The sequence below is a fragment of the Eublepharis macularius genome, chromosome 5, assembly GCF_028583425.1.
Source record: "Eublepharis macularius isolate TG4126 chromosome 5, MPM_Emac_v1.0, whole genome shotgun sequence".
NCBI lineage: Eukaryota > Metazoa > Chordata > Lepidosauria > Squamata > Eublepharidae > Eublepharis > Eublepharis macularius.
The window spans coordinates 102,478,036-102,496,906 of record NC_072794.1 but is presented as its reverse complement, the minus strand read 5'-3'; the positions used below and the strand labels follow the sequence as shown (position 1 = coordinate 102,496,906).

Below are 18,871 nucleotides of genomic sequence, written 5' to 3'. Positions count from 1 at the left end.
ACATGCAATACTGCTTGTCTAAAACTAAACATTGTCATGGGCTGGGCTCACCCGAGGTGGTAATCCACAGTCTGAGCACTCACACAAAAGCCAAGGGGGAGTCCAAGATTCAAAAGAGTCCTGGCTGGCTACACAAAGCTCCTCTCCTCCTGAGGAGTCCTCACTCTCACTGAGCCCAGACCGAGCCATGACACCTATCCTAAGATACAAAAGGCAAACCATGTTTCCGACGACTCACTTTTTATCCCCACACAGACACATTCAGGGGAATAAAACGTCAGTTGTCAACAACAGATTTACCTGTCTGCCATAGCCCAGAGACAGAGCCCATGCCCAGGAACTCAGCCCGGATGCAGGGAGAAGAAGTCAGCAGAACCACGCCAGTCCCTCCTCGGCCTCAGCTGCTGGCCCCAGCGCAAGGAGGAGAGGTGCCAGCCCAAACAGCTGCAGGAGCAGCCAGCAGAACTATGCCAGTCCCTCCTGAGCTTCAGGTGCCAGTCCAGGTGCAAGGAGAGGTGCCGGGCCAAGCAACCACCGGAGCAGCCAGCAGAGCCACGCCAGTCCCTCCTGAGTGTTAGCCCCCGTGGTCTACGCAGCGCCAGGCACGGCACAGGCCACTCCAAGGGCCGAATGTGCAGCCAGGGCACCACATTTTCTAGAGGTCTTTTTTTATACAACGGGCTTGGTTGCTAGTTTATGTAACAAAAAGACAAATACTTCTTACTGGTCTGTACAGGTTCTGTTCAGTTCAGATACTTTTTTATCCATTCGGTATGTATCTTCTCTAAAGCATGTCTACATAGGATGTCTGTTTTTCCTCAACTGCGTCAAATAATGTCTGTCCCCCGACTTAGGGAGAGCTTCTCCCTACAACCCCTTCTTGTCTAAATAAGCCAAGCAGAACAAGGCAAAGACTGCACCATTTCTTACTTGACTGTAACAGAGCCAGAGTCCCCTCTCTTCTTTGTCTTCTTTGGTTACCCTAATTATCATACTAAGTTGCTTTACTGTCTCTCCTCAACTTGAAATTAGGAAAGGGGAGGGAGTCTAACTCTTTTGACCAGGCTACTTGTACTGGTAGTTTGAGCTTAGCTTCTGAATATTCACATAGTAAACTCAACATTCAAAAAGAAAAGTAGAAAATCCTTACACGGATACTTGAGTGAAGTGTCATTTCTAATAGTGTTCACTTTAGATTTCATTGCACTGTATATTTTCTCTGTGTATCCCTGTTATGTATTAAAAAATAAGGCCATGTTAGTTGCTTAGAAAGGCATTGCTTCTGATTTGATTTGATTTATTCGATTTCTAGCCTGCCCTACCCACAAGCGGCTGAGGGTGGGTTACATCGTCATAATTACATACAAACATAATATAATTATATATATAAAAGCAAAGTCAATAAATATACACTATAAAATACAGTATAAATAAAATAAAACAAATTTACTGCAAGATACGGTATTTAGCATACAGATCAAATAAACATTTGGAACACTATAGGGTTAGACAGTGGGCAGACATCCACCAAGTTCGAAACCAGCAAAAAATGGAGCCGAACGAGAGCAAGAGGGCCTGCAGGATAGTTCACCAGTACCTCAGCCACAACCATAGGCCTAGTGGAACATCTCTGTTTTACAGGCCTGGCAGGACTGTAACAGATCTCGCAGGGCCTAGATTTCACCAGGGAAAACGTTCCACCAGACTGGTGCCAGAGCCAAACAGGCTCTGGCCTTGGTCATGACCAAGTGAACATTCTTTGGGCCGGGGATCACCAACAGATGTTGATCAGCTGAACATAAAGCCCTCTGGGGGACCTATGGCAAGAGATGGTCCTGCAGATATGTTGGTCCCAGTCCACTATGGGCTTTTATCTGATAAAAACAAAACCTTGAACTTGATCTGGAATTCAACTAGGACCCAAAGCAGTTGGTGCAGCACTTTTCGTATATGTGCCCTAAACGTTGTCCCTGTAAGGACATGTGCCGCTGCATTCTGAATCAGTTGCAGTTTCCAGGTCAGTCTCAAGGATAGCCCTGCGTAGAGCATTGCATGAATCAGTGCAGCTAGGTCATGGGTGGAGAGATAGGGGACAAGCTGCCTCACCTGACAAACTCCTCACTGTTGGCACAGGCATCAATAGCGCCCCATCAAGGGCTGGGAGATGAATTCCTGGTCTCATCACCCCATGCCCCAGATGCAGGACCTCCGTCTTTGTAGGATTTAATTTCAATTAACTCTGTTTTGGCCACATAGTCACAACATCCAAAGCCCTGGCCACAACATCTGGGGCGGAGTCAGGCTGACTGTCCATCATCAGATATAACTGGGTGTCGTCAGCATACTGATGACAACCCAGTCTAAAACTTCATGCCAGCTGGACGAGGGTGCACATATAGATATTAAATAACACTGGGGAGAGAATCACTCCATGAGGGACACTGCATACCAATTTTATTAATAGCGTAAGAAGACAATGAAAGTACTTATTCTTAACTTGTATGTGACAAACTGATTAATTCCATGTGAGAAGCTGTGGTCCGTGCCTTAAAACAAAGCTGTATAATTGTTTATTAGTAGAAGACCTAAGCTGATTATATTTCTCATATATTTAGATCTTGGATGATGGGGGTGACCTGACCCACTGGGTTTATAAGAAATATCCAAATATATTTAAGAAGATCAGAGGGATTGTAGAAGAAAGTGTGACGGGTGTGCACAGGTAAATCAAAATAGAACCTGCAAATCTAGCACATTATTTGGCTGTTTTCCTTAAATTTGAGGCTTTGGGCTCTTTTATTACCCCTCCCCATAATTAATAACAGATTTAAAAACTCAGTAAAGCTCATTCTGTTGTTCATAAAATCTCTATCAATTAATGATGTGTCATCATTTAGAAGCTGCAAAGTTAAGAATAGGTTATGTAAAGTGCCTTAACTAAGGCCAAAAAAAGATTGTGTATAACTGACCTGAAGGTTTAAGTGCTTTATCTGTTAAACCATAAAACTACAATTTTGGAATGTAAATTAATGTGAAGAATACGTCCTGCAACACACTACTGCTCTCTTGGCTTCCTCTTGATACAATTTATGATAATTTTATGATAAGACAAAAATCCATTTAAAGAAGTTGAGCTGCTGCTGCACAATCTACTTTTCTCCTGCCCTTTCATCTGTATTTCAATACAAGTACATTTATGTGTAATGAGGGTTGCTGCTTAATCAGATGTGCTGGATACTCAAACGTATTACTCTACTGTACCCACTTCTCAGAAAAATTCACAGCAACCAACCAACCCCCCCCCCCTCTATTGAGAACACCATGACAAAATCCACATGCCTGGCAGGACCTTCCCCTTCCACCCAAGCCATAGAGCTGTGCAGTAGGCAAGTCAGCTGCTGGTGAGACCTCCACCAGATCTGGCTCCTGATATCTTGAGACAGGCTGGGGGAGGGGATGGGCACCCAGGTGACATCACCAGCTGTCAGAAGCCCAGCAATTACTGGAGGAGACATCAAGCTGGCTGGCTGGAGAGGTGGGAGTATGGGACACAGGTGTGTTTGAAGATGTAGAGGAGTGGCTGCAGTGGAGGAGCTTGCCTTGTGGACAGTGCTGGATAACAGATAATTCTTGATAATCAAGTGCCAGATAACAATGCTTTTACTGTGCTTGTATATTTAAACTCCTTCAGTGGTTAAAGTTTTCAGTGGCTCTATGGTTTATGAATAACACAGTTGAGTAAAACTCATTTCTTAACTTACCTTTCCAGTGAATGCTGCTCTGAACACTAATAAACTTAGAGTGCAGTCAAGCAAAGTTGCACTCTTATAAGCCCATGACTTTAATGGAGTTAGAAGGATGTAATTCTGCTTAAGATTTCACTGTTAATTTATAGGGATAGTAAACTTGACCCTAGTAATGTGAGAAGAAGCACATTGTTCTCTAATTCTTGTTGATGACGTATGTGATGAGATTAGCTTCCAATATCTAGTATATGATCATCAAAGGCTCTAGCTACATTGAAGCTAAACATATATTCATCATTGTGTCTTCTGTGCAGTTCCACATGGGAACTGCGCATGCACAGGCCAGCCACAGACACTACAAAGCTCCTAGATATGCAAGATGCACACCTAGCTTTTTCATATGCTTTTCCCTCAGGTGCAGCTATAAAAGGTGAGGCAAGTGGCTCCCTCCCTCAGTTTTTCTTTTGCTGCCACTGAAGGACACATCTTCTCTCCGCTTCTCAGTTCTGTGACTCTATATGCGAGTTAGGGCCTTCATGGCATCAGAGGCCCTCTTTAAGAAGTGTTCCCATCATGGGACAAAGATGGCCCAATTGGATGGGCACAACAAATGCTTAGTCTGGGCAAAGGCCAAGACACTTTGTGGGGTTCAGTCTGCAAGCAATTTATGCCTAAAGCTCACCATGAAAGGGTGTCACGACTTAAAAGTGGCTCTTTGAGAGTCAGCCTTCAAGGGCTCCATTAACTCCGATCTTCATGCTGCAGAAAAAGAACTGCAGTGATTGGAATGGGCCTTGGTTCCACCAACATGTTCAGCCCCTAACATGGCTCAGAAGGACCAGTTGGTTCCAGCTGCATCTTCGTTGGTTTCCCCGCGGTGCCAGTCAGAGCTGCCTGCTAAAGAGACTAAGCTCAAGGCGAAACATGTTGGTAAGCCATAGTCCTCTACACCACACAAGAGGAACTAATCGTCTTCTTCGGGTCCATCGAGCCTGTCCAAGGTTCCAAGAACTCCATCCCCATTCCCAGACACTGTTCCACTTCAGTCCCATCTCTCTCAGAGAGCAAGATTCCTGAAGTCATAGAACTGTTTATAGCCATTTCCTCACTGCTACCCTCACCAATATGGCCTGTGGACAGAGGTTCCTCAGTTCCATTTGAAAATGACAATTGCTTGGAACTGGCTTCTCATCATATATGCCATGAGTTCCATTATTCTCCATCTCCCTACCATTACTATGCTTACAGATTTGAAGTCTCACCAGGTGTGTACCTGCTCCCCCATTACTTCTTCCATGTTGAAGACCCTTATGTTTCAGTTCACTTGGAACCAAGAGGTAAAATGAAACCTACATCAATTCCAACTACATTTCCAGAAGAAAACACTGCTCTAGAACCAACGTTGAACCACACTACACCCTCTGATGACAACTCTGATATTGGCTCAGATTTTGCATCAGAACCATTGCCACCAGAATTCCTTACTGAGGATTCTGCTCTGTCTCTGAGTAAGGATCTCCGCTTTTATACCAAGCAGTTAGTTTGGATGGTGAGGCCTGTGGACATTGAGGTGGCCTGCTCTGCTCTGACCTCTTCCAATCCGGTCTTCAGGGACTTGCACTCAGAAGCAGCCAGACCGGTGGCATTTCTGATCATGCAAGGAAGGCTTGACATGACCAAAGATATGTGGTCTGGACCAGCTTCAACTCCAGTGATGTAAAAAAACTGGACAATATGTATAAGACCAAACAAAGAAGGGTCAGGTTTTCTTTTTACTCACCCCCCTCCCCCGGTCAATTCTATTGGCACCAAGGTCCCTTCAAGGTAAAACCTTCAAAAAAGCACAGGTCTGTTGGGACCTGTTGGGATGAGAGGCTTGTTCTGGGTCCACCTAGTAGAAGGCAAGAACATTCAGACATGCACGGACAATATGACTGTCATGCATTACTTAAACAGACAGGGGGGCACAGTTTCCCTGGCTCTATCCTGAGAATCCTCACTAATATGGGAATGGGCTATCCAGCATCAGTCAGTCTCTCTTCCATACACATGGCAGGCAAGGTCAATGTTCTGGTGGATGCCCTGAGTTGGTCCAAATCTCAGAACTATGAATTGTCTATCCACAGAAATTTCCTCTGCCATTTTTTAAAGTGTGGGTATCCAACATGCCACATACCTCAACAAGACATGTACTCGGTATTGCTCAAGGGTGGGGAAGGGGAAGGTCTCTTTCAGGGACGCTTTTCAGAACCCTTGATCAGGCACCCTCTTGTATGCATCCCCCCCACCCCCCCGCGGCTGCCTCTTACGATGCTAACACTCAGCAAGAGGATGAGGGAACGTTCCTCAGCAGTCGTAACAGCCCCATACTGGCCAAGGCAGCCTGGTTTGCCACTCTATTTCAAATGGTGTGGGACAGAATCTACTATTTCCCCCCTAACCGCAATCCTGCTACAGGATGATGTGGTTCTCCACCATGACCTGGGCAATCTGAAACTGACAGCCTGGTTCATATCTCCCCTGGTTTAGTTTTTCCCTCTCTGACACAGAGAGACTTTTGCATACCCTTGATGTTAAATGTGCTTTGTGCTTCTTGGACAGGACAGCTCCTTTCCAAAATGACCCTAATCTCTTTGTCTCATTTAAAGGACCCAAAAAGGGCCTGCAGGTCACCACACAGACTATTTCAGATTGGATAGTTTGGCTCATTAAGGATTGTTATAAACAATATGAATAACCATGTCCATTGCACATAAGAGCACATTCTCAAAGGGCTCAGCCCACTGCATCAGCCTTCAAATTGAGCATCCCAGTGGAATTGTGTAAGGTGGCCACCTGGTCTACGCCATCCACATTTATCAAGCATTATGCCATTGACATAGACTCCAGAAGAGATGCAGCTGTTGGCAAGCCTGACCTGAAAAGTCTCTTCCATTAAAGAGCTTCACGCTCACCTCCTAGATAAGTTAGCTCACTAATCTCCCATGTGGGACTGCACAGAAGACATAATGATGGAAACAGGGTTGCACTTAACTGTAATTGTTCATCAAGTGGTCTTCTGTGCAGGCGCACACATCCTCCCTCCTTCCCCACTGTGTACTCTTTTTTCTTACCTTCCTTCTACACCAGCAGCTTAGAGAGGGAGGGAACCGCTCACCTGCCTTTTATAGCCATGCTTAAAGGAAAACTGTGTGAAAAGGCTAAGTAAGCGCCTCTAGGAACTTAGGAACATCCGTGGCTGACCTGCACATACTCAGTTCCCATGTGTGCCTGCACAGTCCACTCGATGAACAACAGTTACAAGTAAGAGCTGTTTGGAACTCAAAAAGTCTTAATATATATTCTGCTATCACTTACAGAAAACAAGCTATAGAGATTAGTTGTAGTCCAGGTTACACATAGTGCTCCTCTAAATTATCATGTTCTTGTCAGATGTTTAAATGATATTTTTATATCCATGTCTCTTTTCAGATTGTACCAGCTATCAAAGGCTGGGAAACTGTGTGTTCCAGCCATGAATGTCAATGACTCGGTCACTAAACAGAAATTTGATAACTTGTACTGTTGCAGAGAGTCCATCTTAGATGGGTGAGTCTGATATTAAGTGGTGGGAGGAGCAAACAGCTCCAGGCTTCCATCTTGTGACGGTGCACTCCTTTCTGCAGATGAATCTAACTTAAAACCATTCTGTGATGTTTAGTTGTAGTGTTTTTCTGGAGTTTTGAAATACTGTTAAGTATGTATTTAGCATTACATCAGACTCAGATCAACAAGAGTCTCTTTCTATCCCACAGCCTAAAGCGGACAACTGATGTGATGTTTGGAGGGAAACAAGTGGTAGTGTGTGGCTATGGTGAGGTGAGTTCTAAAAAGCAATCCTGCAGTAGCCTGGCTGTTTTAATAACTCTTACCAAATTATTCTTGCATAGTATTCATTGTTGTCTTATATTAGTAATGGCTTCTTAGTGTGGTTAATCAGGTGAGCATTTGAAAACAATTGTATCTTGACAGAACATTACTTATCTAATTGTAATGGCTCTCAGAGGTGATTGCAGGCTGCTAATGTTAGCAAGTTTTGAATTTGCACATCATTAGATGAAAATATATAGTCTCAGTTGTGTTCATTCAGTAAAGTCTGGAAAGAGTTTAAAACACAATTGCAGAGCGCATTATGTTCCAGATTGTCTGAAAACTTGCATAGACTGCTCTGTTTCAGCATTATTCCTACAAGTAGAGATGTGCACAAGAAAAATGGTAAATTCAGTTTGGTAATACCACACAAGGGGAAAAAATCAATATTCTCTAAATACCAAATTGATTCCCTAGGTTGATTCTGTGTTACAGGGAAAATTTGGTAAAATTTGGCCATTGTTTCCTATGGTAAAACTCAGTTCGGGTTTATCTGATGGCCTGGGCCTGGGGAGGGGCTTCATTTTTTGACCGAATTTCACCACATTTTCAGGGGACCTGCTCCTGACTGTCCTCCCATGACCACTGACTTTCACAAATATTGGAGTTATTGTAAGGCGGTAAAAGAATTATCATACCAGAGTCTAATTCATGTGTGGGAAAAATTCTCTACCCAAGAATGAGCAAGTTCTTTGATTTTGTTTTTGTGCACTGCAGGTTGGAAAGGGATGTTGTGCAGCACTGAAAGCCCTAGGAGCCATTGTTTACATCACAGAGATAGACCCCATCTGTGCTCTTCAAGCTTGGTAAGAGATGAGGTATTACAAATGCTGATGTCTAAGAGCACTAGCCCTTGTCTTACTGTTTGCCATTCTCTTGAGCCACTTAAGGAGGCTGAAATGAAATCAGTCCACTTAAGAGGAGCCTTTCTGTACCTAGAGCTGTCATAATCTAAGGCTCTCCTCATTAAAGTACAGATCTTTGGTGGAATCTTCCATCCCCTGTGATCAAATAGTAGGATCTCATTTGAGTTTCATCAGTATGTATCATACTTCATACATTGCAGCATGTACTAAGGATAAGTTGATTCAGATGCTTTTATCAACTTGAATATTAAATGAAAAGATACAGTGAAATAGAGAGTCATTCTCATAAAGGGAACAGCGGATGGCTAAGTATGAAGATGGTTCTGAAATGTTCCACAGCCAATCTGTTGTCTGATCCAAGGATGGAATAAGAAGACAACATCCAATTTGATGTAGAGAAGCAGTAAAATCCAACTAGAATAGCCATTTTGACTATTTTGGAGTTAATTTTTTAAACAGGATGTAATTTCTCTTAGCTGTTGATCATTGAAAAGCATTTGAGGTATGCTGTATTACTTATATCTTGCAGAACATCTGTTTAGCGTTCAAATTATTTTTTGTCCTAAAGAATAGCTGCTTCTCTTCAGACCATCACATGGTCTGTTTTCAGGGCTGCAATCAATATCAGGAAATGTGGATACTCTTTCTCTATTTGCAAGGCATAGGAAGAGCTTCAGTGTATGATAGGGAAACCTTCTGGGAATTAGCCCAAGGTCTGTTCAGAGCTGTGTGACTTATACAGCAGCCTTTCCTGTCTAAAGGCAAGATGGCACCACTAAAAAAACTCTGTCTCTGGTTGCCACCTGCCTCAGCTCTGCAGGTAGGGGCCTAGAGAGCAAGACTTGGGAGGAAGATCTTAACAGATAGGCTGAACAATGAAAAGGAAGTGTAATGTCCACAGGAAATTCAAAGTTCTGGTTTTGTCCTGTAACACTGTAAGTGGTCTGAGACAGATCTGAAAAATCAGGTGATCCTATATGAGCTTGATTGAGGGAGGCCCTGTTCTGGGTGCCTCTGCCTTTAGAGGTGAGGTAGGTGGCAGCCAAGGATATTGCCTTCTGTGGTGACAGTTTGGAACTCCCTCATTAGAACAGTTTGCCAGACTCCATCACTAATGGCATTTTAATCAGCTTTATTAAAACTTTTGCCTTCTTTCCAAGTGTTTAATTAATATGTGCTAATTAACTTTCTTCTGTGGATGCTGATTTTTGCTTAATAGTCTGAAAGTTATATTTATATTTTGTTACTCTTATAGTGTTTTATAAGCCACTGCAGTCAGTGTCTCTCTTTTTTCATTTTAATTAGCTTTTTATATTGCTGTTTTAAAGCATATAGTTCTGGTGGAATAAATGGCAGGTTCTGAGCCTTATAACAATTATACTTATCTATTAGCTGTTTTTTTTAACTGTTAGACATTCATGATCAAACCACGGTTGAGAGAAATTTTTAGCTTTCTGAGGTCTATTAATTAATTCATTAGGAAGGCATATATCTAGCCACCTGTTAATAATTTGCATGTAACTTTATAAAACAGCTTCTGACTTGGAGTTCGTGATCATGTTATGAAGCTGACTGATCTGAGCTTATAAAGGCTTTTGTTTGACTGACAACATTGCTAGACCATTGAATTCTTTTATAATTGGAAGCTTGTGACAGTTCTACACAAGGCTTTTTTTCAGCTGGAACGCAGTGGAATGTAGTTCTGGAACCTCTTGAAAATGGTCACGTGGCTGGTGGCCCTGCCTCCTGATCTCCAGACAGAGGAGAGTTTAGATTGCCCTCCGCGCCGCTGAGCAGCGCGGAGGGCAATCTAAACTCCCCTCTGTCTGGAAATCAGGGGGTGGGGCCACCAGCCATGTGACCATTTTAATAATAATAATATTTGATTTATATACCACCCTTCAGGATGACTTAACACCCACTCAGAGCGGTTTACAACGTATGTTATCATTATCCCCACAACAAACACCCTGTGAGGTGGGTCGGGCTGAGAGAGCTAAGAGCTGTGACTTACCCAAGGTCACCAAGCTGGCTTCAAGTGGAGGAGTGAGGAATCAAACCCAGTTCTCCAGATTAGATTCCTGCGCTCTTAACCACTACACCAAACTGGCTGTCCTAGGGCAACCCACTGAGTTCCACCACCTCTTTTCCCAGAAAAAAAGCCCTGGTTCTACATCAAATTTTGTAGTTAAATGAATTGAAGAATATTGATAATTAAAAATTACATTGATGGGTAGATGATCACTATCTTGTCGGGAATCAACTCTTAGGAGAGCTACATGTTCTAACAAGTTGCACGAGGCAAGAACATAATCAATAGTGCTAGCTCCCTGATTTGACTAAATTCTCCAGGTAAATCTCCATTGACAGAACCATTTAATATAAACTGGTCTAACTGCTAGGCAATCCCTTCCAATTGGATTTTACATCTTTTGAATGTCTAGGAAACAGGGGCAAGGAGGACTTTTCCACAGGGGGAACAGCATTGTAAATTGAGTACAAAGACTCGGTAGAACCAACAGATCTTGCAGTTCAAAAAGCAGAGCAGAACATAAACAATCTCATGCTTCAAAGACTTTACACCTAATATCTGAGATTTAAACATCACTTATGAAATATTCTAGTAAAAACTACAAATACGTGAAACTGGAGTATCAAAGAGCAGCATACGTGTGGTGGATACTTGTACATGATCACACTGTGATACTCCCAGTGGATTCTTTAATTCTACTTTAGATTTGTGACTGGTTTTGGTCGGTCAGAGTAGCCTTAACATTCCTGTTTTCTCTCTTGTTACTGTGGTCAATCATGTCCGTTTACTGTGTTGCCTTCTCTTTTGCAGCATGGATGGGTTTCGGGTAGTGAAGCTCAGTGAAGTAATTCGCCAGGTGGATGTGGTCATAACTTGCACAGGTAAAGCAGTCTGGAAGGGGTGAAGAAGAATGTGTGTATATGTCCATGCTATTTTTGTCCCCTTTGGAATCCAGTTCTGTCTTGCTGCTTAACAGGTTAATATTGGAATGTCATCAAGAAATCCTTCTATATTGTACTACTTTCTGACCTGTTCCATGTGCAGCATTGAAAACAAAGCTTTAACTGCAGAATGGGAAACCTTAGATCAATTTTCCCCCTTCATTTAGCTGCTTCTTTTCATTTTAGGAAACAAGAATGTGGTAACTAGGGAGCACTTGGACAGAATGAAGAACAGCTGTATTGTATGTAATATGGGTCATTCCAATACGGAAATTGATGTGGTGAGCATCTTTTAAGTTTATTTGCTCTTCGAGCTCTCTCAACAAGGTCTGATGTTTGAACCCTGTCTGAATCTCTTCTCTCCCAGGCTAGTCTGCGTACCCCTGAGCTTACTTGGGAGCGTGTACGTTCTCAGGTGGATCACGTAATCTGGCCTGATGGCAAGCGTGTTGTCCTACTAGCAGAGGTATGTCTGGGAAAACACAAATAGAATCTTCTGTAGAGGATGAAATAAGCGGTCAGCTTTCTGCTTTTCAAGCTCAAGATATTGAAAGATGATGGGACAGATACCAGTTTATACAGTGCAAGTAAGGAGAAGCTGTTGTGCTGAGAAAATGAGTTTTGTATGTGGTGAAGGATAGAAGGATGTCCTTCTGATACCTTGTATTTGTCATCTGGTTTGTTCTTTACAGCAGAGAACAAATGTCAGATGAACAGTGGGAATTTAGATATGGGGAGGATTCAGGGTATATGTTAAGCAGAACGTAACACCTTCCTTACCTGTATGGATTCAGCACAGATTTCAGTAACTGGAAGTGAGTCTTTTCCTGATGAAAAACTACCTTCATCAGATAATTGTGGCTATTAGTCATGGATTAGAGCCACACTGTTCATGGCCCAAATGATATTGTGATATATATGCTTAAAATAGCTGGAGTAATAGCATAGTGTGGTAAGTCCATGCCTTGGATGGTTTAGTATAGTAATGCTTGAATCTGAAATACTGTGCACACATTTGCATGGCTCTCAGGTTGCATGTACTGGTAATTTCTCACAGATTTATTTTCTGTCCTGTCTTTCTAGGGGCGACTTCTCAATCTGAGCTGTTCAACTGTTCCTACCTTTGTTCTCTCAATCACAGCTACCACTCAGGTATGTGGCTGTGACATCCCTGGCCTTCCTATCCTGTGCTATGTTTAAAATGCTTTGTGTTCTTGGGATTGCAAAATATATGAAAAAGTTATCGTAGTTTTTAACAGCTTAAATCTGAGCAAAAGCATATCTAGCATATTGACCAATTCATATTGAGCAGTGCTTTGCATGTCACTTTAAAGTTTTAGACACATAGTATTAAATATTACTGCATTAAGAATACTAGTATGCAACTAACCATAAACAAATTCTGTGTACCAGTATAAATACATATACAGATAATCTTGCATATTTATTTTGCAGCATTCTTTAATCTTAAAAGTTCATCAAACATGGCTTTTAATGGGAAAAGACTTGAACTAGAAGTGAAGCTATATAATGAGGCAGAAAATAGATAGACACAGGCAGGGGACCTACAAGGACTTATGGGGGGCAACTTGTTTCCTACTCCATCATGTCCTCCCTTCCCTGTCTGCCATAGCCTTTCCCCCTTTCCTGTCTCCTTCTTTCCTTCCCATCCATCTTTGTCTAACCCCCCGTCTTCACCTCCCCCCCCCCCACAGCAGCCTCTCCCTTACAGCCTAGTTGTATGGTGGGGAACCTGCAAGGACATACGGGGGTATTTCATTTTTGCCTGTTTCCACACACTGTTTCCTTTTTCCCTCCTCCTGGCAGCCTCCACATTTATTTTAGAGTAACAAGATAATTGGTTAGCTTCAGGGCATACCAAATCATGCTAAGATTAATTTTTATTGTATATGTGGGCAGCATGTACTGGAAAGAATAGCTAGAATGGCATTCAGCATCTCTCTAATCTTCACAGGCTCTGGCTTTGATTGAGCTTTACAATGCTCCTGAGGGACGATACAAACAAGATGTGTACCTGCTGCCTAAAAAGATGGGTGAGACAAAGTATTACTGAAGCTTTAGCAGTAGCCTGTTGACCAGCGAGAGGTCCTTGATTCAAAGATAACTCGCATTTATATTTGCAATACATTTAGTTTCTTATTAATCATAAGTTTGTAATGAACAGCCATGGTTCACCAATGTGAAAGAAATGTTGAAGATGCATGGTATGGTATTTCCATGGATTTGAGGTGTGCATAGCCTATGCTGTTTTCATTCCTTGCCCCTGATCTTTAGACCCCTGGAATTTTTAGATACTGACTCTTTTGTGTTTAAAATCATGTGTGTTGGTTAGTTTTTATCTGTTGCATATTGTTAATATGACTGTAAACCTGGGGTATATCCTAGGAATAGCATTATCAAAAGACAATGTATAATTCTAAATATAAAGGCCTTGGGTCTGCCAGCACCAAAATGTGAAAAATTCACTAGCAGTTTTGCACAGGCTTTTTACCTCGAGAATATCTTCCCTTTGGGTTTGAATCTCTTTGCTAACACCCCTTATGGCATTTTGCCATGTTTGTGTGACCTATATATTGCTACTTCCCAAAAGGTTTTCACTGCCACCAAAGGCTTTCACCTTAGATCTCTTCTGAATTTGACAGAATGAGACTCATTTCATGCTTTCACAGAGTGCCTAACAGCCAGAATGAACACTTCCCCTCAGTACTGTGACTAAAAACTGCAGTTCACTCCATCCCCTCCAATCACAGCATCCCATCCCCCCCATTTCCTCAGAGGCCTGCATTTAAACTCATGGTAATAAATATTAAAAATCCCACATTAATCAGCAGAAATAAAATACAAAAACTTATTTACATGCAAATCATTACACAGTCTCTTTTTGGTCCATAACAGAATGAGTTCTAGAGTTGCTGTGCTAGATATGTAATTTAGCTTTATATTGAATCGAGTGGGAACAGCTTCCAGCATTAGCTGCTTCTTAAAGATGTTTCTGGACACTCTAAAGTATTCTGGAAAACGTTTTTAATAATCTCAACTCCTTTCTACATTTCTAGATGAGTATGTTGCCAGCTTACATCTGCCTTCATTTGATGCCCACCTGACAGAATTAACAGATGATCAAGCAAAATACCTGGGTCTCAATAAAAATGGGCCCTTCAAACCAAACTATTACAGGTAACTGTCTCCATGAAGGAAAATGGGACACAACTTGGGTGTTCTGAAGAATATACAGATCTGACAACATGGATTGTAGATTTCTGTAGTTTTCTTGGTGTATTGATGAGAACAGATACAAAAACAATGTCTCATGGCATCTCATGAGCAGATAGATTGTGCTGTTGGCTTTTGTAGACGAAAGTTTGTCATAATAAATGTCATCTTTAAGGTGCCACTTGACTCTTTGCTGGGTTTCCTGCAACAGATTGACATGGGACAGTTGCAGGAAACTCAAGTTTACAGAAATGCTACCAGTAGCTATGGCAAGAGTACAGGTGATTGATTGCTGTGACTCAGTGAGGTACCTAATGCTTAATTTTGTGTGTCTTTGTTGTAGATACTGATGGACCATAATGCTGAAGGACCAGACCACATACGCAAAACAAGAGCTTTAGCAAGAATATTTTTAAAGAACGTATTTTTGTTTCACTTTTTGAAATATTTTGTTTTTATTTCTTCATGTGATTTTATTGTCCCTTTTCATTCTGATTTTAAATATGTTATTTCCATGTCTCTGTGTCTGACCTTGCAGACAACCTGGGATTTCCCTGCTGCATCACTACTGAAATAGTGTGGTTTCATCCTCTTACCTCCCTCACTAGGGGAGGATTTCTTTCGGCGATGAAGGGCATTTGTTTCCTGTGGTGATTTTTTTAAAATTTAAAACTTTCCAGTGCACCTTAGTTCTAGTTAATATATCATAAAAGTATTAAGAGTACTATTTTTTGTGAGGAAAATTCTAAATTGCCTTAATGAGCCCCAATTTGTTAGCTGCTAGATCAATGCTCCTCTTCTTGCACTGGAACAGAGTTGACACCTTGTGTCCACCTAAGATATAAACTTATATTTAACAATGCCTAACCCTGATCCTAATTATGATCTGAGGGAGAGGAGAGTCCTTTTAATTTCAGTGGGACAATTTCAAATACAAACAGTTATACTATTTGTTTTTTTTTCAACATGAAACTCGTAGTTGCATACATGGTTACACTAAGCCTAGGTGGATGTTAGTTCCTCTTTTTGAGAAGTTAGGGTGCTAATTTGAATGGATATTACCTATCCAGTGTCTTTGCCTTTCTGCAACTTAGATTTTAGACTTCTTTCTTTAAGACAAGATGTACCAATACCCTATTTTAAATAGTAATGGGTGAGAATTCCTTTTTCTCCTGGTTGTGATAATTTTAAACAGAATATGTCAGCAATTTTATTGCAGACCTATTAGTGCTGCCCCATCAGCCTTTTTGAGCTGAGATGGTATTTCCTGTACTCCAGCCCTTCATTTGCATTGCACTGGCAATGTTCAGATTATGTAGCAGCTCTAGTTGTTCCGGTCTTATAAAGAATGATTCATTGTATAAAGCATTCCCTCCATCTTCAGGCTCCATTTGTAGCAAATGAATATTGAAGGTGGAATTCCTTCCCATTGGCACTGCTATTTTAAGTGCTCTTCTGCTGCTTTTAATTACCTTATATCTGTAGGATAGTATATTCTGTTGAATTAATGTGATGCACTGGTATCTGTCCTGTGAGATCACAGTGTAGCCCAGCTTTCATATTTTAGTGCCATAAAAAGTGGAAGTTTCAGCAACTTGGAAGCACACAATCAGTTAAGAGTGGTTCAAACAAGTGTTGCTTAGTGATTCACACTTTTGCTGAAATCTCAGTGGGAAGCAATGTGAAGAGACTACTATGAAGCATGGTGAACACATAACCAACCTTGAACTTTCTGCCTTTTATGTAAACTCTGCAGAAAACTTGATGTAAATACTGAATATAAAATTCCTAACTCCATCTTAATATACTGTGTCCCACAATTGTATGATCCATGCTGGGTTATGTAGGCTATGGTCTCCCTGATGGGCCTCCACTGAGAATAATGTGTGATTTGGAGGGTCTCATAGCCACTAAACCTTTGCACATTCGTAATGCCTGCTGTATAATTCTGAGATAGCAAAATTACTTTTATCAATGACCAAATAGTTGCGTGTTGGCAACTAAGCCTTTTCAAGTATTCTAGACCAATGACTCTGACTTGAATACAGGGGCTCCCTCTCCTTTCAGCAACTCCTATCCACTCAGTTTCACAGAATTTGATTAGCTTTCATTTAAGTTTGGCCGGGCCAAATGACCTTTCTTGTTAGTATAATGAGCCCAGGACTGTGCGTTTGTCTTGTGTGTTTCCTTTAAGTTGTTCTTTTAGTCTGCCACATACCAGGGTGGCATGAGGTGTTTTTTTTTTCCTTTTGTTAATTGCACAGCTCTAGTACCACAGGTTCTGATCACTGAACTGGCTTGGATCCTTCTAAGCCATGCTGAGAGCATATTCCCAAAAGTCCTCCATTAAGCCCATGAGGGCCCTTTCATTCCATTTGTCTGCCTCTATGTTGCAGTGTCAATAGATACCTTAGCTAAGGGCTCCATCTCTGTATAAGCCATGGAATAAATTCTCATGCCTGGCAACACCTCAGTTCAGTCAGAGGGAGCATGTTATAGCATCAGCCCAGATGTGGGGATAGGTTTATTTTGTATATGAATGATTTTTAATGAACGCAATATTAATCCTTGCAGATGAGCAATAAATCATTACGCAAAGTCTAAATAAAATGATTAGAAAAACTCTTACTGCCTTGGGTTCTTTTTTTTTTATTATTACAAGGCTCACCTGCCAGGTTGCAGGAATTTATGATGTAAGAAAATGAAGAAACAAATAGCCGCTTCTTACAGTTGAAGTTGATTTCAGTTTTCATCCATGACAAGCTGTTTATCGTTCTCTGGACAGAGTAGGCTGGATCAGAGGTGTTTAAGCACAAGAAAGGGAATAACTTCCAGAGTTAGTAACTGACTACATGCTTTGAAGGAAGGCCCTGCATCCATGCTTCCTGTATCTTTAGCAGCTCTGAATGCAGAGAATACAGAGAAATAAAACTAGCAGATTATAATTGTCATTGCAACCACATGACACCATTGGATAAAACCATATAGAAGTAGATCTAAAATTAATGTCCAGAACAGATTCATATAGTGTGTAAATAGTCATGTTCAATGTCTTATATGGCTTAATATGTAAAAATATAAACAACGGTCCAGCTGAAAACATCATGGATAATCTCTGAAAAATGTTTAAGTAAAGTTTTGCGACTAAAATTGTGATTGTATTTACTGGTGTTCAGCACGAGACATTAATTAGAATTCCAGAAAGAATTAAGAGTATATTGGAGCTGTCAGTATCAGAGTGGAAGAAACCATAAAAAACAAGGAATTGGGGAGTGAGCTTTGTAGGGACCCCCTATGAGCAAGGAGGAGGAGAATAGAAACAGTTGGCATGCAAAGAAGATAAACAGCAGTTGAAGGAACAGGAGAGCTAGCATGTTGAAAGCCCCCCAAACGATAGGGTTTTTTAACGTTATCCTGCCAAAATTAAAAGTCTACTTGCACAGTCGAGTGGCTTTTGTAGAGGCTATCTTGGCTGCATTGAGTTTGTGACAGAAGCAAGACTGTGGACACAGGTAAGCAGCAAACCAGACGTTGTTGTCCTGGAAACCAACTCGGTCTTCATGTCGAATAGTCGGCAATTCTAGCGGGGTAGTCGTGTTAAAATTTTATTGAAGCAAAACAAATTAGAAGTCCAATGGTACCTTAAAGACTAACATTCCGGTATGAGCTTTTGCGGGACAGAGCTGACTTCAGGCACAATAGGAGAAATAAGCCTCAAACTGTTTTACAGAAAATTACAGAAAGGGAGGAGTTGAGCAAAGACAGACTTAGTGTAATAAATTGGGAAGTTTTTGCGGGAGCCGGGACTTGATCTACTTGAGCGCTTTACTGGCTGATGATGGTCAGAGGTTATGGCTCGCACGCGGCGAAGATGAACTCTACAGCGCAATAAAGATGTGTAAAGAAAGAAGCAGTTTGACGCATAGGAAAATCGAGCGACACCAGTAAAAGCTAATGGTAATTCGGTACCTGCCTCGCCACTATCAAGATGGTGGCTGCGAGGGACCGCGACGTTTCTTTCCAAGCGCGCGAAACGCAACATATCCGTGGACTTTTAAAAAATCTCCGGCGCGTTTACGAAGCCGCGACACAACCTCCGCCACGCTCAAGATGGCAGCGTTTCCTGTGAGACTCTAGCCCCGA

At 41.6% G+C, this 18,871-nt stretch overlaps 1 protein-coding gene across 2 annotated transcripts in view; it reads left to right on the top strand.

Annotated features, from left to right (window-relative positions):
• AHCYL1 (adenosylhomocysteinase like 1) overlaps positions 1–17,352 on the top strand; it is a 72,380-nt gene extending 55,028 nt beyond the window's left edge. The window contains exons 7-17 of one of the 2 annotated variants that reach the window (XM_054980164.1): positions 2,616–2,722; positions 7,218–7,334; positions 7,541–7,604; positions 8,373–8,461; positions 11,364–11,434; positions 11,681–11,775; positions 11,862–11,960; positions 12,578–12,646; positions 13,470–13,548; positions 14,572–14,692; positions 15,072–17,352. In XM_054980164.1, the coding sequence (XP_054836139.1) occupies positions 2,616–2,722; positions 7,218–7,334; positions 7,541–7,604; positions 8,373–8,461; positions 11,364–11,434; positions 11,681–11,775; positions 11,862–11,960; positions 12,578–12,646; positions 13,470–13,548; positions 14,572–14,692; positions 15,072–15,078 (918 nt within the window). In that variant the 3' untranslated portion in view covers positions 15,079–17,352. Of the gene's footprint in view, positions 1–2,615; positions 2,723–7,217; positions 7,335–7,540; positions 7,605–8,372; positions 8,462–11,363; positions 11,435–11,680; positions 11,776–11,861; positions 11,961–12,577; positions 12,647–13,469; positions 13,549–14,571; positions 14,697–15,071 lie in introns of those variants that run through there. The other variant, XM_054980166.1, reaches the window with a different exon arrangement.
• The last annotated feature ends 1,519 nt before the right edge of the window (positions 17,353–18,871 follow it).